Here is a 25,679-nt window from a genome sequence, read left to right on the forward strand (position 1 = left end):
TCGTGTGCCAGCCCTTCTCCAGGCCACCACCTCTCTTCCAGGGTCAAGCCGCAGACTCCTCTGCCCCTGGAACCGCTCACTGCAGTCCGCAGGGGGACCCCGTCACTGCAACAGTCCTTCTCGCTGGTCACACACTCCCAGGAGTTAAGTGTAGCTCCTCTGCCTCCTGAAACCGCCCCTCTCTGAGCCTTCAGCACGCCTGGTCCTCATTAATCCCCCTTCATTTTACTGCTCCCCAGTCACTTACTGCAGGAAGTACTATCCACCAACTGCCATGGAGTGTGGGGGAGTCCGGGCCCTGCACCGCACACTTCCTGGGAGTCACCGGGACTCTCAGCCAGCCAGTAACACAGGTTTATTAGACGACAGGAACACAGTCCAAAACAGAGCTTGTAGATACAGAAAACAGGACTCCTCAGTCAGGTCCATCTTAAGGGGTGGGAGCCCAGGCCAGCTCCAAACTGAAACCCCCTTCAGCCGTCTCACCCAGCCCCACCCCTGGCCCCTCCTCCAGCCTTTGTCCAATTTCCCAGGCAGAAGGTGTCACCTGGCCCCAACCCCCTCCTGGGCTCAGGTTACGAAGGGCAGCCGCCATCCTTTATGTGCTGGCCGTCAAGAATCATCCCTCAGTGAAGTCACACCCTTATTTCCCATCACCATCTAGTATTAATGCAGATAGTAAACTACTAAAACTCCCATGCAACATTACCAGGTTAATACTCCCTACTCACTACTCCGTCACAGCACCACATCCAAATAAAGGCTCATGGCGTCCCTTCTCCAGCTCTCCTAACACTGGCATTACACCATGTTTTACGCACATTAAGCTGGGTCTCTAATAAATTCTCAACATCGTATGTCAAAATGTAGAGAGTAACTTGCCTTTAATCAACTCTAATTCTCAAGAAGCATTGTTCTTATTTTGCCTGTCTATAAAGTTTGATTATCAGTGGAAATATTTTGTCATCGGTGTGTGTGTTCGGTGGAATCGATGTTTACTGACATTGATAAAAAATTGCATCCTTCCATGCTTACTTCAAGGCCAGACTTTTCAAGCACTTTTCTAAGGCCTATTGGCTTGGCTGTGAGGAAGCGTACCCATAATGTGACAAACAGTCATGTTAAGAAGGAGAAAGCTAGTGTGAAGATTTAGCAGAACAGATAAGACCTGCTTAGCAAGTGCTATTATTTTTAACAATAAGTATCAGACGCTTGGGTTAGCAAAATTTGGATATTCCAGCCCTAAATAAACCCCAGACAACTGAGTTGTGTAACTGGAAATCTAGTGGAATATTAGAAAATGGGCTACAAATACACAGGTTGGCTGTGAAAAAGAGGAAGTATTGAGACTGAAACTGTAGACAGTGCTGCTGTAAAATGATCAAAACCATAGCCAATGGCAGAATTAGGAAGGGACATGTCATCCGCTGCAGTGTTGATAGTTATACTCTTATGTGCTAATTAACTAATGATTTAATAAAGGCAGTCAAGCTGATGGATCCTGAGGTCTCCTTAATACTGAATCAGACCTGAAGAGTTAACACCCTGCCTGTGAATGAATGAACTGAAATATGGATATTAAATATTAAGAAGCTATATTACGTTGCCAGAGGCAGTAGTAGCAAAATCATCTAGGTTGATGAATGGTTGTTGTAGCTATAAAAAGGAAGCCCATTGTAAGTGATAAAAACTTGCATGACAGGGTTTAGCTCCTGTGTCATTCTGTCCAGGAAAGCAATGGGGCCCCTGATATCGACTTATTTTAGTGTAGTGAAAAAGTGAAGAGGTAAGCGTAAGCCTGATTGAAAATATTCGTTCAGCTACCACGTTAATGAAATAAAGTTGTATTGAAAGAGGCAGTAAATAAAAGGAAATGAAGCCACATAGTGTGTTATTAGGACACTTGATCACAGAGTTGAATTATCAGAAATGTGACTGTTTGATCAGTAACGCACAGACACAGCTTAGCTGTAGGCACAAAGGACCTGGCACCGTTGGTTAGATGAGGAGACCAGAAATGGAAGATTTAAACATCTGTTCTAGCCCACTGGAGAACAGCAGTTGTTGGAGTGACTTTGCATTGTAGGATGGACTTTAAAACAAGCTGAAAAGGCTGTGGCGGGACGTTGGATCAATGACGCGAACAGTAAATTGGACATTTCAGTAGCACGCAGAGCATCGATGAAGAAACTGCAACTCGAGTAAGCATTGTGTGCAAAGCTGGCCAAGGGACACACTGCAGAGGGGCCCAAGGAAAGTGACTTGGAGCGATACGGTGCTGCCTGAAGCAAGCCGGCCAGAGTTCAACATCAGTCCCAAGATGGCTGTACAACAACTCTGGCCTGTCTTGTCTTCCACAAGCTGGTGTGATACGGCACTTTGCACTTATAGAGACAGGAAAATTCCAGTTCCAGTCACATGAACTCAAAGGTGATGCATCGTCCTTTGCCTGGATGCAGGGCAGGAATGACTCACATTTTGGTTGGATGTTTCAAATCTTTGGTGGGAGTATGAGTCACCTTCTGATTGGTCCACACCAGCCGCTCCGAAAGAGGACCCAAGTCGCCCCCCCGGCAGTGGAAATGGTATTAAACAACCAGTTTCCTTCAGCGTGTTGCTTCCTGAACACCTGGAAGGAAGAAGAGCTGAGATCCTGGGCTGGCCCCCTGGGAGTCCTCCTGGAGACATCTTGGGCAGGCCCCTTTAACTGTTTCTTCCATCTTCCAGCAATTCAAGTTGCCCGCCAGCACACAGGGAGAAGGCTATATTTGGCCCGTCCTTCCCTTCACCTGTGTTTGCAGTGTCCCTCCTGCTGTGAACAGTAACTGCACTGACGGCTGAACAAGGAGCTGGTGATAAGTAACACGCAGACTTTCTCTTGGATGTCGACCCAAATGAGTCAAGTGACCACTTCCTGAAGCTGGGTAGCTAATTAGTAGGGAAGGGTGTGTGTGCTTTGAAGACTGTGACAGGGTTACAGTGTGTGTCCTTGCTGCATAACTAGTTCTTGGCAAGATTGTTGTAAAGTAGTTTAAAACTACATAAGAGCAGCTGTACTGGGTCAGACCAACGGTCCATCTAGCCCAGTATCCTGTCTTCTGACAGCGGCTGATGCCAGATGCTGCAGAGGGAATGGATAGAACAGGGTAATTCATCGAGTGATCCATCCCCTGTCACCCAGTCCCAACTTCGGGCAGTCAGAGGTTTAGAGACACCCAGAGCATGGGTTTGAATCCCTGACCATCTTGGCTAACCGCCACTGATGGACACACCCTCCATGAAGTTATCTAATTCTTTTTTGAACCCCGTTATACAGTAACTAAACAATGTACTGTTATTTAAGATTGTGAAGGACTGTGCATGAGTCTACCACAATTAATCATTTCATGCTGCTTTTCAAGGTCTAGGTGTCTACAGACATAACACAAGAACAAAGCGTGTGGCCTTTGGAACTCAGTCCATGCATCCAACATAAATATAGGAAGGGAGGCAGATTTTGTATAAATAAAGTTGACTGTTAATATTGAAGTTTGTTTTTAAACATTTTAATTTTTTAAATCTCTTTAAATGTTCACAGTTGTGGGAAATTATTGGCAGTCAGACAATAATGATTTAATGACAGCAGGCATTGAGATGAAAAGGTGAAAGCTTTATAACCACGGACACACAAATTGTTAACATCATGTGCCAAAATATACAAAGTCAGTAGCCTGACATCAAACTAGGAAGTTCACAAGCAGCATTTTTCCTACTTTGACTCACTGTTCATTTAGATGATTACTTGACGGAAATACTGCTTCGTCGGTTGGCACGTGTGGTGAAATCGACATTTACTGACATTGACCAATAAAAATCGAATCCTTCCAAGCCTAAACGTAGGAGTTCAAGTTAGATAGTGTTAAGCAGATTCGGGGGCTCATATAACTCATGGAGAACTAGGTTAAAAGGGTTGACTGGTATAGATCCATTGCAAAGGAGACTTTGATGAATTAAGATGTAAATAATTGCCCAGACTGTCTTACGTTTTACCTTTGGATTATTTTTTCCTCTGTGTTAGCAACACTGGGGTTGATCACCTGGACAAAGTCACCTTCCCAGAACACATGCTGAGTGAATAAGTGTTCTTTTCTATTGCAGTTGTTATGTGATTCCTGAAACTTGGATAGGCCCATTATCGTATAGGCCAATTTTCTAGTTTGTTAGCAAAACTATACTGCTGGTATTTTTGCCTTCTTATCCCTATATGTTGCTCTTAAGGATAGTTAATACAAATCTCTACAATCAAATGTAGCTCGAGTCCTTTTGTGTAGTTAAGCCATCAGAATTCAAAGAGCCCCAAGGATGGTGGTATGGGGAAATCCATTAACCAAACTGATTAACGAAGGTTTGTTTTTATCTAATAGAGACCACAATTGAGAAGGGAGTGAACGTTCATGAGATGTCACAGTAACCTACAACAGCAAATGATGATGGGCAAAGGTGCCAAAGGGTGACAGACTGTATTAGTCCAAACAAAATCTGTTTTTGCTTTTCTTGTCCCTCCCGATCTAACTCCAGAACTGTATTCAGATCATGCCTGTGAACAAAAGAAATGGGAAACTGGAAATCAATGATTGGAAACTTGGCCAAATGGGTGAACAAAATAATGAGGGGATTGGCCATTCCAGCCACCACTCCCTTTTAGGGCCTGAAAGAGACTTTGTGGGGAGAACGGCAGCAATGTTGGCCGACTGAAAATCAGAACAGAAAGGAACAAGTGTCACCATCATGACTGCCACCCTCACTGTCCCCTGGGACCCCAGCATCCACCATCACTCTGCTAAGCCTTCACTGTCTTGATCCTGAGGGATGTCATGACCAGACTAGCCCAGACAGGGACCCAGATGATGTAGCCACCTCCACCTGCTTTGGGTAAATCCTAACCACCCCCTGGGGTGGGCGACTTTGTCACCCCTCTGTGTCACTCACCCTTTTCACCTTCCCCCGCACCACATGTCCTTTTCCTTCCCCACCTTATTTTTTCACCATCCTGTCTCTCTCCCTTTTGGCTTAGTTGGCCAAGACTATATCTTGCAACCCAGCTCTGAGCCTGTGACCAGAGAGGCAGCTAAAGCACTATTCTGCACAGCTCGATACAGCTCGATGTTATCAGGAGGGCCAAATCGCACCTGGAGCTGCAGCTAGCCAGAGATGTCAAGAGTAACAAGAAGGGTTTCTTCAGGTATGTTGGCAACAAGAAGAAAGCCAAGGAATGTGTGGGCCCCTTACTGAATGAGGGAGGCAACCTAGTGACAGAGGATGTGGAAAAAGCTAATGTACTCAATGCTTTTTTTGCCTCTGTTTTCACTAACAAGGTCAGCTCCCAGACTGCTGCGCTGGGCATCACAAAATGCGGAAGAGATGGCCAGCCCTCTGTGGAGATAGAGGCGGTTAGGGACTATTTAGAAAAGCTGGACGTGCACAAGTCCATGGGGCCGGATGAGTTGCATCCGAGAGTGCTGAAGGAATTGGCGGCTGTGATTGCAGAGCCACTGGCCATTATCTTTGAAAACTCGTGGCGAACCGGGGAAGTCCCGGATGACTGGAAAAAGGCTAATGTAGTGCCAATCTTTAAAAAAGGGAAGAAGGAAGATCCTGGGAACTACAGGCCAGTCAGCCTCACCTCAGTCCCTGGAAAAATCATGGAGCAGGTCCTCAAAGAATCAATCCTGAAGCACTTGCATGAGAGGAAAGTGATCAGGAACAGCCAGCATGGATTCACCAAGGGAAGGTCATGCCTGACTAATCTAATCGCCTTTTATGATGAGATTACTGGTTCTGTGGATGAAGGGAAAGCAGTGGATGTATTGTTTCTTGACTTTAGCAAAGCTTTTGACACGGTCTCCCAGAGTATTCTTGTCAGCAAGTTAAGGAAGTATGGGCTGGATGAATGCACCATAAGGTGGGTAGAAAGCTGGCTAAATTGTCGGGCTCAACGGGTAGTGATCAATGGCTCCATGTCTAGTTGGCAGCCGGTATCAAGTGGAGTGCCCCAGGGGTCGGTCCTGGGGCCGGTTTTATTCAATATCTTCATAAATGATCTGGAGGATGGTGTGGATTGCACTCTCAGCAAATTTGCGGATGATACTAAACTGGGAGGAGTGGTAGATACGCTGGAGGGGAGGGATAGGATACAGAAGGACCTAGACCAATTGGAAGATTGGGCCAAAAGGAATCTGATGAGGTTCAATAAGGATAAGTGCAGGGTCCTGCACTTAGGACGGAAGAACCCAATGCACAGCTACAGACTAGGGACCGAATGGCTAGGCAGCAGTTCTGCAGAAAAGGACCTAGGGGTGACAGTGGACGAGAAGCTGGATATGAGTCAGCAGTGTGCCCTTGTTGCCAAGAAGGCCAATGGCATTTTGGGATGTATAAGTAGGGGCATAGCGAGCAGATCGAGGGACGTGATCGTTCCCCTCTATTCGACATTGGTGAGGCCTCATCTGGAGTACTGTGTCCAGTTTTGGGCCCCACACTTCAAGAAGGATGTGGATAAATTGGAGAGAGTCCAGCGAAGGGCAACAAAAATGATTAGGGGACTGGAACACATGAGTTATGAGGAGAGGCTGAGGGAGCTGGGATTGTTTAGCCTGCAGAAGAGAAGAATGAGGGGGGATTTGATAGCTGCTTTCAACTACCTGAAAGGGGGTTCCAAAGAGGATGGCTCTAGACTGTTCTCAATGGTAGCAGATGACAGAACGAGGAGTAATGGTCTCAAGTTGCAGTGGGGGAGGTTTAGATTGGATATTAGGAAAAACTTTTTCACTAAGAGGGTGGTGAAACACTGGAATGTGTTACCTAGGGAGGTGGTAGAATCTCCTTCCTTAGAGGTTTTTAAGGTCAGGCTTGACAAAGCCCTGGCTGGGATGATTTAACTGGGAATTGGTCCTGCTTTGAGCAGGGGGTTGGACTAGATGACCTTCTGGGGTCCCTTCCAACCCTGATATTCTATGATTCTATGATTCTATGATACTGGCCCAAGTTTTCTGGGTCTCAGCGTGGCTGGTCACACCAGGGGCTGGACCCATGTTTCTCATAATAACCAGAAGCTGTGTCCTCTGTCTTTGCTGTTCCTGTCTCTCCTTTTGTTTGTCTTGTCTCGGAGGAAACGGGATCGGACTTTAACAGCAACAGCACCTGCAGCTCCAACTCATTTTGAGTGCGTCCCTTTGCCCCCAAAAGAACAGTTGTTGCCATGTAAAGACTGAGGGTAAGTGTACACCTAAAATGCTGCATCGGTGCATAATTCACCTCTCCGAGATGGAATTCTTCCATCGACCTAGTACTGCTTGCACTGGGGGTTAGGTTGGGATAACTGCATTGCTCCAGGGTGTGGATTTTTCACAACCCTGAGAGATGTAACTATACCGATGTATATTTCCAGTGCAGACCAGCCCACAAGGTGGGTGAAGTAATATCCATTATTGGATCAACTTCTGTTGGTGAGAGACACGAGCTTTCGAGCTCCACAGAGCTCGTCTTCAGGGCTGAGAAAGGTACTCTGAGGGTCACAGCTAAATAGAAGGCAGAGTGGATCGTTTAGCACAAGGAGCACATGTTGCAAGAGACCACTCAAAGTGAGGTGGGCAGCTAAGGCTTCTGCAGTCCGAGGGCAAAGGAGGGTTTGTGGGTTACAGATTGTTGTAATGAGCCATAAATCCAGTGTCTCTACTGAGTCCCTGATTTTTGGTGTCAGGTTGAGTTATGAATTTAAGCTCCCAGGTTTTATTTTGAAGGTTTTGTGCAGGTTTCCTTTCAGGATAAGGATGGAGAAGTCAGATATGGAGCGATCATTCTGTGACAATTGTTCACCGTGATGTGGTGTTTTTCTTTTTTATCATTTTCCTGTGTGAGTTCACTCGAGAGCCCACCGATTTCTGGTTTCACCTCTCAGGAGCTTGCTTCTGATGAGCTTGGAGAGGGGGCAGGGGGTTGTTTGAAGGCCAAAAAGGGAACTCAGGAAAGATTTTTCAGATGGAATCCCCATCGAGTATGGGCTGCAGTTGTTTGATGATATCCTGTGTGGGTTCCAGGGTAAGGTGCTAGGTGACAATTGGGGGTGTGCGGTTCCAGGGCTTTTATTTCTGTATTGCAGCAGGTTTTCTTGGGGTAGCTGGGTGGCTTGTTCCATGACGCAATGTACGTCTCTGCGGGAATGTCCTCGTCTGGTGAAGGTGGTCATGTCAAGGTGGGATTTTATTTTCTAAAGACTCCTCACAACCAAAGTCAGAGGGAACCGGGGATGTTGTTAAAACTAAAGCTGCTGTAATATTTCACCTCAAAGGCTTCAACAGTTTTGCCTTCTTTTCTATATCTGTAACAGAAGGTTAAAAGGCTGAGGAGCGGGTGTTTGCCGCGGCCCCTGGCATGCTGAGGTCTCTGTATGCCAAACTCCACCCCCCGTTCAATGCTGGACAGGGTCGGGTTAACACCTCTGACTTCAGGGCCCTTGTATTCCACCCCAATTACCACGTTTCCGGTGCCTGGGCTGGGCTCACAGAAGGAATACATCAGACGGCCCAGTGCCTGCTGGGAGGATGGGCCGGCTGTCGGGGAGGGGGGAGTGAGAGACAGCGACACTAGTGTCTCCCTGTCGTTCCCCCCCACCACTGTGCACTGCCCGACAAGGGTCCCCGCATAAACCCTCTATTTCCAGGCAGCCCCCCATCTCTGCGGAGGGCCCCCTGTGACTCCTACCTCTTCCACCCAGCTCCCCACTGCACTCTGCCCCCAGGACCAGGGCCGTCCTTAGACATATGCAGAATATGCAGGTGCATAGGGTACCACAGAATTTGGGGCACCAAATTGCCCCAAATTTCATGGTGCCCTACAGAGCTGCGTGCTTCATATGCGGCAGTGCTGGCAGCCAGTACCATCCTCCAGCTGGCTCCCTTGTGGGGTGCGCCCCCTGCAAGGCGCAGGGACGTTTCTAGGTGGGTGCGGGGCCCAGGACAACTCCCTCCACCCCTGCCCCGCCTCTTCCCGCCCCCACTTTCCACCCCTTCTCCCAAGCCCCCTCCCCCAGCGACAGACGCAGCCCAGGGGATTAGTGAGGGGGCCTGGCGCTGGCAGCAGGGGTCAGGCCCACCCCCACACTCATCGGCAGTGGCAGGAAGCAGCGCAACCCAGCCTCAGCCCACTCCACTCCTCTGGCTCCCCGCTACGTTGCTCCGCTTCCCAGCGCCGGTGAGTGCAGGGCGGGAGGGGGCAGAGCCCTCCCCCCAAGGGACACGGCTGGGGCGGGGGGAGCGGAGCAGGCTGGGGCCAGGTCGTTCCGCTTCCTGCTGCTGGCACCAGGCCCCCCACTAACCCCCCCGGCTGCTCTGGGCCTAGGGGGCCCCCCAACGCGCCTGCCTCCACAGGCCTTGAGCGCAGCCCAGACCCTTTGTGGGGGGGAGCAGGTGCTGATGGGGCTGCCCAGGACCCTCCCAAACCCCAACCTCTTCTCCCTCCACCATGACCTGCCTCCTCCAGCAGCATGCCTTGCTCCAGGATCCTCCCCCCTCTGCTTCCTCCTAGAGTGCCCCCACCATCCCCTCCCCAGACTCCTCCCACCTGCCCCAGACTCCTCCCATCCACCCCTCCCCCACACCCTCCCCCCTAACTCCTCCCATCCACCCCAGGCTCCTCCCCTAACTCCTCTCACCCACCCCAGGCTCCTCCCACCACCCCATCCCCAAACTCCTCCCACCCACCCTCCTCCCCTAACTCCTCCCACCCACCCCAGGCTCCGCCCACCACCCCATCCCCAAACTCCTCTCACCCACCCCAGGCTCCTCCCACCACCCCATCCCCAAACTCCTCCCACCCACCCTCCTCCCCAACTCCTCCCACCCACCTCAGGCTCCGCCCACCACCCCATCCCCAGACTCCTCCTACCCGCCATAGACTCCTCCCACCGGCCCCTCCCACTCCCCGACTCCGCCTCCATCCCCAGTTCTCCTTCGGGTCCGGTTCAGACTCCAGTCCTTTTGCATTGGGCGCTAGCCCGCCCCTTCGGTCACGCCGACCAATCAGGAGCGCGGGGTGGGGCGGGCGCACGTGCCGCGGCTGGGAGCGGAAGTTGGAACCGAGCTGAAGTCGGGGAGAGCATAGCAGTGGCGCATGCGTACTGAGACGGTAGTGCCTCCGCACTTGAATGGTGAGTATAAAGAGCGCATGCGCAAACAGCGGGGGGGGAGCGGTGTGGTGCATGCGCACTAAAGAAAGACAAAGACGAGACCGCTGAGCTGTGCGCGCGACCGCGCCGACTGGAACGAGGCGCATGCGCAGTGAGGCGAAGACGCTCTGAGAGGGGCGCAGTACGGGCCCCGTCGCTCATGCGCGTGGTAAGGCGCGGGTGGCGCACGCGCAGTGGTGGGCCCTGAGCAAGAGGCTTCACAAAATGGCGGCGGGGGCCTGGGTTGCTTGTCAGCCAGTGGCTGGGATGTGACCCCCCCCTCCCCCCAGCTTCCCTTGGGAGCCCCAGTGTGGGCCTGGCCGGGGACCGGAGCCCCCAGCAGGGTCAGTTGGGGCAGCCCCAAGATGGCTGCCACCTTGGCGTGAACATCAGGGGCCACGGCCAAGATGGCTGCCATGGCATGTCAAGGATGGCGTGAGCCCCAAGATGGCCACCGCATTGGCGTGAGCCCCAAGATGGCCGCCACCTTGGCGTGAGCCCCAAGATGGCCGCCGCGTTGGCGTGAGCCCCAAGATGGCCGCCGCGTTGGCGTGAGCCCCAAGATGGCCGCCGTGTTGGCGTGAGCCCCAAGATGGCTGCCGCGTTGGCCTGAGCCCCAAGATGGCCGCCGTGTTGGCATGACTGGCAGGTGGCGAGCCCCAAGATGGCTGCCACATTGGTATGACTGGCAGGTGGCAAGCCCCAAGATGGCCGCCGTGTTGGTGTGACTGGCATCTAAGCTCAGGGCTGTTATTGTAGGGTCTCCACTGAACCCTTTGTGGTCACAGTGCCTGTGCAAAGCACTGACTGCTGAGCTGTTATTGTAGGGTCTCCAGCCATGCTCTAACCATGGTTCTCTCCTTGCAGCCTGGCCCCGTCCCGCCATGGAGGCCACAACAGTGGAGGAGGGCGAGGTGACCTCTGGGATGCAGTCCCTGGCGGTGGAGGATGCCCTGGAGCCAGTGCCGGCTTCAGCGGGAGAGGACGGGCCAGCGCCGGAAGAGGTGGAGGAGCGGGGGCAGGAGGAGGAGGCTGGGTGGTGTGTCCCCTGCAGCGACGAGGAGCTGGAGGCCCCAGAGGCCTGGATGCCGCCGCCCGAGGAGATCAGACGCCTCTACGAGCAGATCGCAGCCGAGGGCGCCCTGCCACTCCAGGCCGAGATCCTGCCCCGCAGGGCCCCCACCCCCGAGCCCGACAGCGAGGAGGAGGAGAGGTCTGATGGGCAGCCCGAGAGCGAAGAGGAGGAGGAGGAAAAGTGAGTGGAGGGCTGGGCTAGCAGGGGGCTGCGGGTTGGCATTGAGGGGCACTAACTGGGCAAGGCAGGGCAGGGGGCTGAGCGTCTGGGGCTGCCCCTCCCCCTCTGTTGGGTCTCTAACCCCCTCCGCTCTCTGTGCTCCAGGCCACAGGTCCCGACTGAGTTTGACTTTGACGATGAGCCTCTGACGCCCAAGAGCTCCCTGATTGATCGCAGGAGAACACCAGGTACGAACAGAGCTGGGAGGTTCCCAGCCCCCACTCCCCTCCCAGAACCGTGGCTAGAACCCAGGAGTCCTGGCTCCTAGCCCCCCAGCTCTAACCCCCTAGACCGCCCTCCGCTCCCTGAGCTGGGATAGACCCTGGGGTCCTGATTCCGCCCTCCCCCCCAGGTGGCTCGCGCAGCCAGAAGCGCGAGGCCCGGCTGGACAAGGTGTTGTCGGACATGAAGCGGCACAAGAAGCTGGAGGAGCAGATCCTGCGCACGGGCCGCGACCTCTTCCAGCTGGACCGGGAGGAGGCACCATCCCCACAGCGCCCCTCGGGGCTCTTCCTGCACCAGCGCAAGTACTGACCCCCGGGGTGGGGCTGGCAGGCGTGGGGCCCTGCCCCCTTCCCAGCATCCTCTGGGCTGGCGCTGGGATCCGGCCGCACCAAGGACGCTCCAGCCCGGATACCAGCTCGGGGGACTGAGATGCGGGAGGGAAAACAGTGACGGACTAGTGGGGTCAGCCAGTGGGGCACGGGGCCTTTCCCTTCAAAGGGCACTGGCTCCTCTCCGGCCCCAGGGCAGGGGAATGGGCCCCACGGCTGTCAGGATCTCAGCACAGCTGCCTCCATCACACCTATGGCTCCGCCCCCACCAGGGGCTGGGGAAGCAGGAAATGTCCCCCTGTGTTGCCCGGAGGGGGCAGAACCTACAGCCTGGGGGAGGACGGGGGGGAGGGGAACTGGGGGCGGGGGAAGGGTCTGTCCAGTGTTTCTGCTGCAATAAATGTGTTTCTTGCCCTCTGGCGTCTCCTTTCTTCTGCCTGGTTCATGCTGAGCCGAGGCCTCAAGCTGGGCCCCCTAGTGCGAGGCACTCTGTCCTTAAAGAGGGCGGGGCCTCTCTACCCGTCTGAGGCTTGGGACTCATTTGGAGGCCCTACCTAAACACCACCTTGGGAGATCCTGCAGGTGGGGCAGCAGGGGAAATTCCTACCCCAGAGTGGTCTCCCTGAGGGCCTGGCTGGGACCTCTGACACGGGTGTGTGTCTGTGAGTCGGGCCTTCCCAAGGGCTGGGGCAGGGCCCCATGGCTCAGGAGTGTTTTGCAGATATGGCCATCCTGGGCACTCAGTCGGCAGGATCCTGTTCCTCCAGGAGGCGGGACTTCCTGTTACGCCCACTATTCAAGGGTGTGTGGACCCTGGGTATTCTGCTGTGAGAGGTAAGGACTTGCTGTATTGTCATCAGGGCTGGAGGTGGGACTTCCTGTATTGCTATCGAGGCAGGCGGTGGGACTTCGTTGCCCACAGGCTGTTCCACGCAGGAGGAGGCGGGACTTCCTGTATTGCCACAGGGGCAGGACATGGGACCTCCTTTGCCAGCAGGCTGTTCCTCCCAGGAGAAGGTGTGAATTGTTGTTTTGTCATTCCCTGCTGGGTCATTTCCTCACAGGAAGTGGCCCCTTTTCAGAGGCAGGGCTCTGTGTCTCATTGTCCAACCAGGGCAGGATGCTGGCAGTGAGGGGCGGTGCCTCCCCAGGAAATGCCTCCCCCCTTGCCTGAGACCTCCTGCCCCAAGGTGCTCATGTCCGGGGGTGTGTGTGTGTCTGTGATGTGGGGTGGGTGGGGCAGCGGCTCAGAGCCCAGACCTGCCCCAACCACCCCCTTCATCCCAGCAGCTGGGCAAGCGGCCCTCGAAACGACCAGAGGCAATGCGGGGGGCAGGGTCGGAGCAGTTAGTGGGGAGCAGGACGGAACGGGGGGTCGTGATCCCTCTAGGCTGCAATCCTGAGTTGAGGCGCGCTGGGCCCTTTGCTACAGTGTGGCTCGTGGTGGTGAGTTCCCCAGGTTCCCACTGCACAGAGGGGCCGTCCTGCCCCCCGGGGGCAGATTGTCCTCAAGACTCCGCCCGAGCCAGTCGGCAGATTGGGGGCCGCAAGGAGGAGGAGACGCTGCCCTCCTGACCCCCAAACCAGGACCCCCAAGTGGGGAACAGAGACAAAACCCGGCAGACCCTGCCCTCACCCACTGCCTTTATCCAGAGCCGTTCTTCGCCCTCCGGACACCTGGGTCCACCCAGCTCTGCCGGTGCCCCTCACTCCCGACCCGCAGCCCCTGCTAGCCCAGCCCTGCCCCGCCCCCCCACTCTGCTGGTGCCCCTCACTCCCGACCCGCAGCCCCCTGCCAGCCGAACCCTGCCCCCCAGCCCTGCCGGTGCCCCTCACTCCCGACCCGCAGCCCCTGCTAGCCCAGCCCTGCCCCGCCCCCCCACTCTGCTGGTGCCCCTCACTCCCGACCCGCAGCCCCCTGCCAGCCGAACCCTGCCCCCCAGCCCTGCCGGTGCCCCTCACTCCTGACCCGCAGCCCCCTGTCAGCCCAGCCCTGCCCCCCAGCCCTGCCGGCGCCCCTCACTCCCGACCCGCAGCCCCCTGCCAGCCGAACCCTGCCCCCCAGCCCTGCCGGTGCCCCTCACTCCTGACCCGCAGCCCCCTGTCAGCCCAGCCCTGCCCCCCAGCCCTGCCGGTGCCCCTCACTCCGAACTGCAGCCCTCTGCCCCCCCCCCAGCCATGCTGGCGCCCCTCACTCCCATCCGGCACTAGTCTCTCCCTAGGAGCCTGGTGACGCACGTGCCCCCCTGCGGCCGCGCTGGGTGTGGGGGGACCGGAAGCTTCGTGACTCCCTGTGGGGGGCAGGATGGGGGCTGATGAGGGGGTGGAGAGAGACTTCAACCTGCTGCCACCTGGGCCGGTGGCCCCCCCTCCAGCACAGGCCCCCTGCCTCCGAGCCAGCCAGTGCCACCCTGTGGCCAGGTGGGGCCGGCGCCCCCTGGAGGGGCCAGGGGCGGCTGGAGGCATCGGGGAACCCGGAAGCTGCCCCCCCGTCTCCTTTCTGTGTCAGCAGCTGACGCACGGTCCCCCCTGCGCCCCCGCATCCCGTTACCATGGCAACCCATTGTTACCTCCAACGCAGCCGGGGCCGGGGGGGCCCCAGCGTATATAGGGCCCTGGGCCGGAGCGAAGGCTGCGCTGGGCGAGCGGCCCGACGGGGTGAAGCACAGAGCCGGGCGGGGAGAGGAGCGAAAGGGGCCCCCCGTTTGCTGCACCCCCTTTTCCTCCCCCTGACTGCCGGGGATCCTCCCCCTGCTGTGGGGCCGGGGCGTTGCCCCCCACAGAGAGCAGTTTAGTGGAAGCAGGCAAGCGCCAGGTAAGGGGGAGCCCCACAGCCTGAAGTAATGTGGTGGGGGGGCAGAGGCACCCCAATTCTCCCAGAGGGGAGGCTGGGTCTGAAGTGGGGCAGGGTCAGTAGAGGGGATGGGGTGAATTGGGGGGCAGGCTAGTGGGGTAATGTTTGGGGTGACAGGGACCTGGTGGTAGGAGGGGCACAGGATTTTGGGGGGTGGGAGATTTGAGGGTGTGACGGAGGAGGGCATGTGGGGAGATTGTGGGGGGTGGAAAGAGGGATGCATGGGGTGAGGGATGGAGTGCAGGGGGAGTTGGGATCAGGTGGATTCTGGGGGCAGGGAATTGTTGGGGTGCAGGGACAAAGGGGGTGCTGGGTTCCCTGGCGAAAGTGGGGGGACAGAGGTGATGTCAGCCTGGGATCTTGATGCAAAAGCTCCCTGCCTCCCCCTCCCCTGCTAGGGGCTGCAGGTCAGGAGTGAGGGGCACCGGCAGAGCTGGGGGGCAGGGCTGGGCGGGCAGGGGGCTGCGGGTCGGGAGTGAGGGGCACCGGCAGAGCTGGGGGGCAGGGCTGGGCGGGCAGGGGGCTGCAGGTCGGGAGTGAGGGGCAGCGGCAGAGCTGGGGGTCAGGGCTGGGCGGGCAGGGGGCTGCGGGTCGGGAGTGAGGGGCACCGGCAGAGCTGGGGGGTCAGGGCTGGGCTGGCAGGGGGCTGCGGGTCGGGAGTGGGGGGCACCGGCAGAGCTGGGGGGTGCGGGGCTGGGCTGGCAGGGGGCTGCGGGTCGGGAGTGGGGGGCAGCGGCAGAGCTGGGGGGCAGGGGGCTGCGGGTAGGAAGTGGGGGGCAGCGGCAGGGCTGGGGGGGCGGGGCTGGCAGTCGCGCTCTGGCCCTTTAAGGGGCTGGGCCCATCCCTCCCCCCTCCGTTTTCTGCGCATCAGCCCTGCAGCCCCCTCCCGCCCCCGCGGCTCCCAGACTCGGATGCCTGGGTTCCACGGCGGGGTGGAGGCGGCCTCCCGGCTGCCCCGCTAGCCCCACGCGGGGAGCGGCTGGGCCATGCGGAGGTAGGTAGGATGCCCCGGCCGGGGGTGGGGGGGACGACAGGACTGTGCCCCCCCTCCCCCCAAGATCCCGCCCTACTTCTTCCCTGCATCCCCACAGCGGGGGCGTCTGGGGCGGAGCCAGGGCGAGGGGGTGGGGAGGGCTCTCGCCTCGGGATTTGGGGGAGGACCCAGGCGTCCGGCGGTGGGTGGCTCAGGATCGTCCGCTCTCGTGTATCCCCCCCCATTGGAGAAATCTGGGGGGGCTGACTCGGGAACGTTCGGACTCTGCCTCCCCCAGCCCCAGGGGAGGGGGTATGTGAAGGGATGGAGACCGGTGGGGCCTGGTACCTGCCCCGGGGGGGGGGACACAGGTGGATGGGGGTGGGGTGGAGCTGGGGCCTGTGCCCTCCAGGGGGTCTCCGCCCCCGGGCAGGCCCTGGCTGTGGGGGGCACAGAGCCCCCCCCTGAACGCCCTCCCTTTCTCTCCCCCCAGCTGTCCCCCATGTACGCTGAGGCCTCCACCATGAATTTCCGGACGCCCGGGTTCTTCCGGCGCAGCCCCCCCCCCACGGCGAAGCCGGCCCCCGGGGCCGGGGCGGTCCCGGCGCTGGGGGGTATCGCCCAGATCTCGCCCTGCCTCTACCTCTGCAGCGGCAACGCGGCCGCCAACCGGCAGCTGGTGCGGGCCCGGGCGGTGACCTGCGTGGTCAACGCCACCATGGAGCTCCCCAACGCCAACTGGCCCGAGATCGACTACGTCAAGGTGCCGGTGGCCGACCTGCCCCACGCCCCCCTGGCCCTCTACTTCGACTCGGTGGCCGACCGCATCCACCAGACGGGCAAGCGCAATGGGCGCACCCTGGTGCACTGCGTGGCGGGCGTGAGCCGCTCGGCCTCGCTCTGCATCGCCTACCTGATGAAGTACCACCGCCTCAGCCTGCTGGACGCCCACCAGTGGGTGCGGAGCCGGCGGCCCGTGGTGCGGCCCAACGCCGGCTTCTGGCGCCAGCTCATCGCCTACGAGCAGCAGCTCTTCGGCAAGAACACCGTGCGCATGGTGCCCTCGCCCCTCGGCCCGCTGCCCGACGTCTACGAGAGCGAGACCCGCGGCCTGGTGCCCCTCTGGAGCTACAGATAGGCGGGGCGGGCGCCCCGGGACCCGTCTACCTGCCCCGCCGGGGCACCGTTGGCTGCATTTGCCCCTGGAGGAGGGACTTGGGGGCAGATGTCCCACAAAGGGGCATTTTCTAACCTCAGAGACTGTGTGTGTGTGCCCACGGGGGGTGGGCGTGTGTTTAAGGGGGGGGGGGAAGAGTCACTGAGCATAAAAGCCCCCCCCTGCATTGTGTGACCCCCCCCAGGGCCTACCACAAACACCCAACTCGCCGCCTTCCAAGTCACATCCCCCTGCAAACTCCTTCTCTGCCCCCAGAGAGACGAGATCGAAACTGCTGCCCCCCCGGGGGCATAAGTGGGGGGGGGGGCATCTGCTCTCAGCCCCTGTATAGCTCTGTACATAGCGCCAAAGGTCTATATTCCTTACCCAGGTTTGTACCGACTTAACGAGCGGAGAGCGCTCATTAATAAAAATTAACCTTTCAATTAAACCAGCTGGAGGCAGTCAGCTGCAGTGGGGGGGCTGGGGGAGGTTGGGGGGGCACTGGCCACAGTGGAAGGTTTGGGGGGGCACTGGCCACAGTGGGGGGGTCTAGGGGGCTCTGGCTGCAGTGGGGGGGTCTAGGGGGGCTCTGGCTCGCTCACCCCTTAAATTACAAAATTCACTTTATTTTATAATATAAAAAACTCCCATAAAACAAAGACATTTACAACTGGGGGGGTTTGGGGACAATGGGGAGGGGGAATTGCCCCCAGGCTATAGATCTAGGGGGTGCCCCCCAAGACAGGACACATCCAGCCCCCTGCCCCAGCATCCTTCATTGAGGGGCCCATGTGGTAATATTTTGGGGTCACCTCTGGTTCCCCTGGGGACAGACAGCTGCCTCCCAGCTCTGCAGGGAGCCCCTCTAGTGGCTCAGGGGTCCCCCAACCTCCAGTTTTGGGGTGTTGGGTGGGCTCAGCCCAGAAAGTGACAGACACCAGGGGTTACCCCCCAATTTCTGTCTCATGTTCACCCTAAATTGGCCCCAGAGCCCCACACCTGCCCCCTACCAAGTGGGGAATGGGAGACGGATTTGCTCCCCTGATCCTACCCCATCCAATGGGGAGCCCTCCCCAATATGCCCCCCCCAAACAACAGGCCCTTCCAAGCAGGGAATGGCAGGGGCGAGCCCCAACTCCCAGCCCCACAGCGGGTGGGGGGAGGGTGTTATACCCAGGTGCCGCTCCCCGCCTCAGTCGCTCTCCCCGTCACTGCTGATCACGCCGCGGAGGCTGGACCAGTCAGTGGGGCACCGGGATGGGGGGCCCCCGTCGGCGTCTGGGGGGGCAGCTGGGGGGACGGCCGGGGGGGTGCTGTACAGACTCCAGATGTTGCGGCGCCGGGGGCGGCCTGTGGGGGGGTAGAGGGGCGTCAGCTCCAGATGGGGTCCCGTCCCCCCCAATCCCCAGCCCCACATTCCCCCGCCCCCTCCTCTGGATCCATCCCCCTTAGCCCCAACCCCCAGCCCCATCTCCTGCCTGTGGGATCCACCCCCCAACCCCACCCCTGCATCGAGTCCCCCCCCAGCCCCTCTTCCACTCCCAACTGCACCTCAGGATTGCTGCCCGGCTGCCCCGTCTCTTCTCCCCCCTCTGCCCCCATGTCTCCTCTCCTGCCTGCCAGCCTCCCCCTCCAGCCCCACATTCCCCTCCCCTGTCCGCCTCCCCCTCTGCCCTCCGCCCCCACATCCCCCTCCCGGCTGCCCGCCTCCCCCTCCGCCCCCACATCCCCCTCCCGGCTGCCCGCCTCCCCCTCCGCCCCCACATCCCCCTCCCGGCTGCCCGCCTCCCCCTCCGCCCCCACATCCCCCTCCGCCCCCACATCCCCCTCCCGGCTGCCCCCCTCCCCCGCCCGCCTCCCCCTCCGCCCCCACATCCCACTCCGCCCCCGCCCGCCTCCCCCTCCGCCCCCACATCCCCCTCCTGGCTGCCCCCCTCACCGTCAGAGACGATGATGTTCCCCACGTCCAGTGCTGCCAACTCGGCTGCCTCCTCCCGGTGCAGCCGCAGCGCCCGGCACCGCTCCAGAGAGGGGTTCCCTGGGGGGAGCGGGGGTTACAACGGAGGGGGGCTCTCCTGGGGAGCCACCCAGCCCGGCCCCTCCCAGCTCCCTCCCCCCAACTCAGTCCAGGGGCCCCGTTTCTTCTGCCTCACCTCAGTCCCCCCTTCCCTGTACCCCCAACCCCCCCTCCTTGCCCCATCTCCAACCCCCCCACCCTGTCTGCCCCCCATCCGCTCCTTGATCCCCACCCTGCCCGCCCCCTCCATCCCCATCCATCTCCCTGCCCCAAGCCCCCCCACTCACCCTGCAGCCCAATGGCCTCCAGCTCCCGGCGCAGGACCCCGACCCGCTGCTTGACGGTGCGACACCCGGCCAGCAGCTTCCCGTAGTTCCGCCGCACGCCACAGGCCAGGATGCAGCGCTTCAGCCGGCGTACCGCCGGGTGCTCCTCCGCCGGGCCCGGCGCCTGGGGGGCGGGGACAGGTTAGGGGCAGCCCCCAAGGGGGCGGGGCCTGTTCCCACCTCTCCGAAATCAAACAGGGCCAAAAGGTTCCTTTAAAGGCGGCGGGTTGGGTGGTTTGTTCTCACTTCCCGCCACTCTCCGACCCCTTCCACTGGAAAGAGGAAATTACCGTCGGAAAGTTTCGGCACTGGGTGGCTTTCCTCAGCCCGACTCCTTTTTCGCTTTTTAAAAAGGCGAAAGTTTCCATGGGATAAAACAGCAATTCCTGCAGTAAACCTCCACTTCGCCATTTCTTCTCCCCCTTTACAACCATTCCCCCCCCGGAAAAGAAATCCACCCAGTGCCATGTTCGGTCCTCATTTCTTGTCGCCTTTTCCTCCAGCTTGGAAAGCAAATTTCCACCCGGAGAAACCTGGAGTCGCAATTCAGTTCACTTCCTTCCCCCCTTTTCAAGTAATTTTTAGGAGAAACAAAGATCACGTGGCATGATTTCACTGAGCAATTTCTGTAACCCGAATTTTAAACCAGTTTTCCCCATTGGAAAGGGAAAGAATGTAGCAAAACTTCATTTCCCAGCGTCCAGTTTTGTAACTTGAAAAAATAATTTCTGCTGGGAAAAAATGTTATAAAACTTTTTAGTGCAATTTCTGTTCAGAATTCCTCCCCCCGGCATTTTAAAACAATTTTTCCACCTGGGGGGCAAGTGAGATTCAAACAGCAAAATTTCAGTGCTCAGTTTCTCTTTTCCTTTTCTCGGTCTACAAAAAATTTCCATGGGGGGGAAATGGGGACAAAACTTCACACAGTAAAGTTTCATCTACCAGGTTTTTTTTCATTTCCCCCGACTTTTGAAACTAATTTGCCAGGAGAAAAGGAAACGCATTGAGCGCTACCCCAGCTCCTTTCCCCCGGATTTTAAAACAAATTTTCCACTGGGGAAAAAAACGTAGAGAAATTTCAGTTCTCAATTTCCTGTTCCCTTTCTCCAGCTTTAAAACCCCCTGTCCACACAAAAGAAAGAAAGAAAATTCATGCAATAAAATTTAACGTTCCAACTTTTCACTTTTGTATTATTGTTTTCCTGGAGACAGCCAGTGTTTTTAGGGCGATCTCCAGCCTCAGTCCTCCCCCCCGTTGGCAGACACGTTTTTCATGGTAAAAATAATTCATGGAACCAGAATTTCATTTTGCTATTTCTTGGTGCTTTGGGGAAATTTAAACCCATTTCCCACTGGAAAAAAACAATTTCAGTTCAAGGTCTTTGTTCCTTTAATTGACTTTAAATAATTTGCAGTAGGAGAAAAATGCGATTTCCTCAAGTGTCGGTTCCTGTTTCCTCTCTCAGGACAGTTAAAACAATTTTGCCGGGAGATAAAAATTGGTTCAGTGCAGTGGCAGTTAGTAATCCCGCTTTGGAGGTGCCGCTGGGGAGCTACCCCGGACGCCTGGGTCCCACCCCCACCCCAGGCTCTGGGGGCGCTGCAGGAAACCGCCCTCCATGCCTGGGTCCCATGGGTTCTGGGGGCACTGCACACCCCCTAGGGGAGCCGCCCCGGACTCCTGGGTCCCATCCCCCACCTCACCTTTCCCTTCTTGCGCCGGGAGCCTGGGTTGGGGCTGTTGTTCTCATCCTGCACGGAGGAGGAGGAGGAGGAAGAGTCTTCGTCTGTCTCGGAGCTGCCCCTCTGCCTCGCCTTCCCCTCCTCCTCAGCCTTCAGCCTCGGCTTACGCGCCTCTTCCTCGCTCTCGCTGCCCTGCTCGGCCTTCCCCCTTCCCTTCCTCCCCGTCTCCTTCCTGCTCTTACCCTCCTCCTCGCTCCCCGATTCCTCCTCACTCTGGGCCTTCATCCTCCTCTTCTTCCTCTCCAGCTCCACCTTCTTCGCTCCCTTCCTCCCTGCCGACTTCCGGCTCCTACCCTCCTCTTCCTCGCTCCCCGATTCCTCCCCCTTCTGAGCCTTCACCCTGCCCCTCTTCCTGCTCCCCACTTCCTCAGCCTCGCTATCGCTCCTCCGCTCAGCCTTCTTCGTTCCCTTCTTCCCTGCCGACTTCCGGCTCCTACCCTCCTCTTCCTCGCTCCCCGATTCCTCCCCCTTCTGAGCCTTCACCCTGCCCCTCTTCCTGCTCCCCACTTCCTCAGCCTCGCTATCGCTCCTCCGCTCGGCCTTCTTCGTTCCCTTCTTCCCTGCCGACTTCCGGCTCCTACCCTCCTCTTCCTCGCTCCCCGATTCCTCCCCCTTCTGAGCCTTCACCCTGCCCCTCTTCCTGCTCCCCACTTCCTCAGCCTCGCTATCGCTCCTCCACTCGGCCTTCTTCGTTCTCTTCTTCCCTGCTGACTTCTGGCTCCTACCCTCCTCTTCCTCGCTCCCCGATTCCTCCCCCTTCTGAGCCTTCACCCTGCCCCTCTTCCTGCTCCCCACTTCCTCAGCCTCGCTATCGCTCCTCCGCTCGGCCTTCTTTGCTCCCCTCTTCCCTGCCGGCTTCCGGCCCCTACTCTCCTCCTCACTCCCTGACTCCTCCTCTCGCTGAGACTTTGTTATCTTCTCCTTTTTCTCTTCCTCCTCACTATCACTCCATCTCCCTGCCTTCCTTGTTCCCTTCTTCCCTGCCCCTTTTCTACTCTGACACTCCTTCTCTTCCACCTCGGAGTCGCTCCCCACTTCCTTCCCCCAAGCCTTCATCCGCCCCTTCTTCTTGCTGTCCCCCTCCTCCTCGCTATCACTCCTCCGCTTGGCCTTCCTCATTCCCGTCTTCCCTGTCTGCTTCCGCCGCTTACACTCCTCCTCCTCCACTGCTGATTCGCTCCCCGATTCCTCCTCCCTCTGAGCTGTGATCCCCCCGTTCGCTTTCCCCTCCTGCTCCCCACAGTCACCCCTCCGCTCTGCCTCTCTCTCTCGCTTCTTCCCCGGCCGGTCCTGCGCCTTGGCGCCCTCTGTTCTCCTCGGGGGCTGCTTCATTCCCTCGCTCCCGGCTGCCCACTCGGAGTCGCTCTCTCTGCCAGTGCCACCCCGCTCGGGTGTCTCCTCTGCTCCAGAGTCCCCCTCGTCCTCCCATGATCCTGTGCGCCCGGATTTCCCAGCATCCCCCTGGGCAGCAGCCAGTTTTGGCTTCCTCGAATCAATCCCAGAATCCTCCCCATCAGAACTGGCCTCTGGAAACCAGACGGGAGACAAGGGGTTAATTGAGCACTGGGACACACGTAGCTGGGCACACGGGGACCCCCCACCCGGCGCTGGGACGTGGCCCCTCCGGGGCGGGGGCTGGGCACACGGGGACCCCCCGCCCAGTGCTGGGACGGGGCCCCTCCGGGGCGGGGGCTGGGCACACGGGGACCCCCCGCCCGGCGCTGGGACAGGGCCCCTCCGGGGCGGGGGCTGGGCACACGGGGACCCCCCGCCCGGCGCTGGGACGGGGCCCCTCCGGGGCGGGGGCTGGGCACACGAGGACCCCCCGCCCGGCGCAGGGACGGGGCCCCTCCGGGGTGGGGGCTGGGCACACGAGGACCCCCCCTGCCCGGCGCTGGGACGTGGCCCCTCCGGGGCGGGGGCTGGGCACCTGCTCACCAGAACCCTGATCCAGTCGCTGTTTCTTTCTTGCCGTGTCCTTGGGGCCTCCCCCCGAAGAGTTGGAGCCGCTGCGGGGTCGCTTCTCAGCCCCGGCTCCAGGGACGTCCCGGGCGTTCTCGGGGTTCGGGGACCCCGCGTCGGAACTGGAATCATCCAGCCGCTAGGAAAGGCCAATGAGGTTAGACAGGGACCCACCGCCGCCGAGCCCCCCTTGCCGAACCCCCCTCACCTGCATTCTCAGCAGCTCCTTCTCCACCAGCTGCTTGAGCAGCTCCTTCTCCTCCCGCATCAGGCTCTCGCGGCCCACGTGGGCCAGGTACTTCCTCCGCACCATGGCCAGCGTCAGCACGCTGCAGGTACAGGGGAGACGGGGCTAGAGAACCCAGGAGTCCGGGGTCCTGGTCCCCTGCTCTAACCCACTGAACCCCTTCCCACCCAGAGACCCAGCTGTCCGGGCTCCCACAATCCTTTGCTCCCCCCCACCAGACACCTCGAGAACCCAGGAGTCCGGGCTCCCACAATCCTTTGCTCCCCCCCACCGGACCCCTCGAGAGCCCAGGTGTCCGGGCTCCCACAATCCCTTGCTCCCCCCCACCAGACACCTCGAGAACCCAGGAGTCCGGGCTCCCACAATCCTTTGCTCCCTCCCACCAGACACCTCGAGAACCCAGGAGTCCGGGCTCCCACAATCCTTTGCTCCCCCCCCACCAGACTCCTAGAGAACCCAGGTGTCCGGGGGTCCCACAATCCCTTGCTCCCCCACCAGGTCCCTAGAGAACCCAGGTGTCCGGGCTCCCACAATCCTTTGCTCCCCCCCACCGGACCCCTCGAGAACCCAGGAGTCCGGGGCTCCCACAATCCTTTGCTCCCCCCCACCAGACACCTCGAGAACCCAGGAGTCCGGGGCTCCCACAATCCTTTGCTCCCCCCCACCGGACGCCTCGAGAACCCAGGAGTCCGGGCTCCCACAATCCTTTGCTCCCTCCCACCGGACCCCTCGAGAACCCAGGAGTCCGGGCTCCCACAATCCTTTGCTCCCTCCCACCGGACCCCTCGAGAACCCAGGAGTCCGGGCTCCCACAATCCTTTGCTCCCCCCCCCACCAGACTCCTAGAGAACCCAGGAGTCCGGGCTCCCACAATCCTTTGCTCCCTCCCACCAGACACCTTGAGAACCCAGGAGTCCGGGCTCCCACAATCCTTTGCTCCCCCCCCACCAGACTCCTAGAGAACCCAGGAGTCCGGGCTCCCACAATCCTTTGCTCCCCCCCACCGGACCCCTCGAGAACCCAGGAGTCCGGGCTCCCACAATCCTTTGCTCCCCCCCACCGGACCCCTCGAGAACCCAGGAGTCCGGGCTCCCACAATCCTTTGCTCCCTCCCACCAGACACCTTGAGAACCCAGGAGTCCGGGCTCCCACAATCCTTTGCTCCCTCCCACCAGACTCCTAGAGAACCCAGGAGTCCGGGCTCCCACAATCCTTTGCTCCCCCCTCCCACCAGACTCCTAGAGAACCCAGGAGTCCGGGCTCCCACAATCCTTTGCTCCCTCCCACCAGACTCCTAGAGAACCCAGGAGTCCGGGCTCCCACAATCCTTTGCTCCCCCCCACCGGACCCCTCGAGAACCCAGGAGTCCGGGCTCCCACAATCCTTTGCTCCCCCCACCGGACCCCTCGAGAACCCAGGAGTCCGGGCTCCCACAATCCTTTGCTTCCCCCCCTCGAGAACCCAGGAGTCCGGGCTCCCACAATCCTTTGCTCCCCCCCACCGGACCCCTCGAGAACCCAGGAGTCCGGGCTCCCACAATCCTTTGCTTCCCCCCCTCGAGAACCCAGGAGTCCGGGCTCCCACAATCCTTTGCTCCCCCCACCGGACCCCTCGAGAACCCAGGAGTCCGGGCTCCCACAATCCTTTGCTCCCTCCCACCAGACACCTTGAGAACCCAGGAGTCCGGGCTCCCACAATCCTTTGCTCCCTCCCACCAGACTCCTAGAGAACCCAGGAGTCCGGGCTCCCACAATCCTTTGCTCCCCCCTCCCACCAGACTCCTAGAGAACCCAGGAGTCCGGGCTCCCACAATCCTTTGCTCCCTCCCACCAGACTCCTAGAGAACCCAGGAGTCCGGGCTCCCACAATCCTTTGCTCCCCCCACCGGACCCCTCGAGAACCCAGGAGTCCGGGCTCCCACAATCCTTTGCTCCCCCCACCGGACCCCTCGAGAACCCAGGAGTCCGGGCTCCCACAATCCTTTGCTTCCCCCCCTCGAGAACCCAGGAGTCCGGGCTCCCACAATCCTTTGCTCCCCCCCACCGGACCCCTCGAGAACCCAGGAGTCCGGGCTCCCACAATCCTTTGCTTCCCCCCCTCGAGAACCCAGGAGTCCGGGCTCCCACAATCCTTTGCTCCCCCCACCGGACCCCTCGAGAACCCAGGAGTCCGGGCTCGCCACAATCCTTTGCTCCGCCCCCTCGAGAACCCAGGAGTCCGGGCTCCCACAATCCTTTGCTCCCCCCCACCGGACCCCTCGAGAACCCAGGAGTCCGGGCCTGGGGGCACCTGAGGTCCGGGCTGCCCTGGAAGAGCCCGCGAGTGAAGTCCCACTCTGAGATAGCGCGT

At 59.1% G+C, this 25,679-nt stretch overlaps 3 protein-coding genes across 7 annotated transcripts; 2 read left to right on the plus strand and 1 right to left on the minus strand.

The window, feature by feature from the left end:
- The first annotated feature begins 10,006 nt into the window (after positions 1-10,006).
- On the plus strand, positions 10,007-12,390 carry PAGR1 (PAXIP1 associated glutamate rich protein 1). Of its 3 annotated transcripts, none has more exons than XM_078853061.1 (4): positions 10,007-10,183; positions 11,069-11,456; positions 11,601-11,683; positions 11,848-12,390. In XM_078853061.1, exons 1-4 carry the CDS (start codon positions 10,147-10,149, stop codon positions 12,027-12,029), a joined length of 690 nt encoding a protein of 229 aa, XP_078709187.1. In that variant the 5' UTR covers positions 10,007-10,146; the 3' UTR covers positions 12,030-12,390. The 3 variants fall into 3 exon arrangements, with proteins under 3 accessions (XP_078709187.1, XP_078709189.1, XP_078709188.1); XM_078853063.1 differs by lacking the exon at positions 10,007-10,183 and adding an exon at positions 10,215-10,370; XM_078853062.1 differs by lacking the exon at positions 10,007-10,183 and adding an exon at positions 10,385-10,545.
- A 28-nt stretch (positions 12,391-12,418) lies between these two features.
- Positions 12,419-17,483, plus strand: LOC144930617 (dual specificity protein phosphatase 14-like). 3 transcript variants are annotated; one of them, XM_078853064.1, is made up of 2 exons: positions 12,419-13,066; positions 16,370-17,483. In XM_078853064.1, exons 1-2 carry the CDS (start codon positions 13,025-13,027, stop codon positions 17,012-17,014), a joined length of 687 nt encoding a protein of 228 aa, XP_078709190.1. In that variant the 5' UTR covers positions 12,419-13,024; the 3' UTR covers positions 17,015-17,483. The 3 variants fall into 3 exon arrangements, with proteins under 3 accessions (XP_078709190.1, XP_078709192.1, XP_078709191.1); XM_078853066.1 differs by lacking the exon at positions 12,419-13,066 and adding an exon at positions 14,202-14,864; XM_078853065.1 differs by lacking the exon at positions 12,419-13,066 and adding an exon at positions 15,656-15,897.
- A 157-nt stretch (positions 17,484-17,640) lies between these two features.
- HIRIP3 (HIRA interacting protein 3) lies at positions 17,641-25,659 on the minus strand. The gene is made up of 7 exons (XM_078853067.1): positions 25,620-25,659; positions 23,292-23,412; positions 23,060-23,222; positions 21,083-22,647; positions 19,340-19,502; positions 18,975-19,073; positions 17,641-18,385 (listed from the first exon to the last, which is right to left on the minus strand). Exons 2-7 carry the CDS (start codon positions 23,394-23,396, stop codon positions 18,228-18,230), a joined length of 2,253 nt encoding a protein of 750 aa, XP_078709193.1. The 5' UTR covers positions 23,397-23,412; positions 25,620-25,659; the 3' UTR covers positions 17,641-18,227.
- Between the last annotated feature and the right edge of the window lie 20 nt (positions 25,660-25,679).

Source organism: Lepidochelys kempii, chromosome 6, assembly GCF_965140285.1.
Source record: "Lepidochelys kempii isolate rLepKem1 chromosome 6, rLepKem1.hap1, whole genome shotgun sequence".
In the NCBI taxonomy this organism is placed as follows: Eukaryota; Metazoa; Chordata; order Testudines; family Cheloniidae; genus Lepidochelys; species Lepidochelys kempii.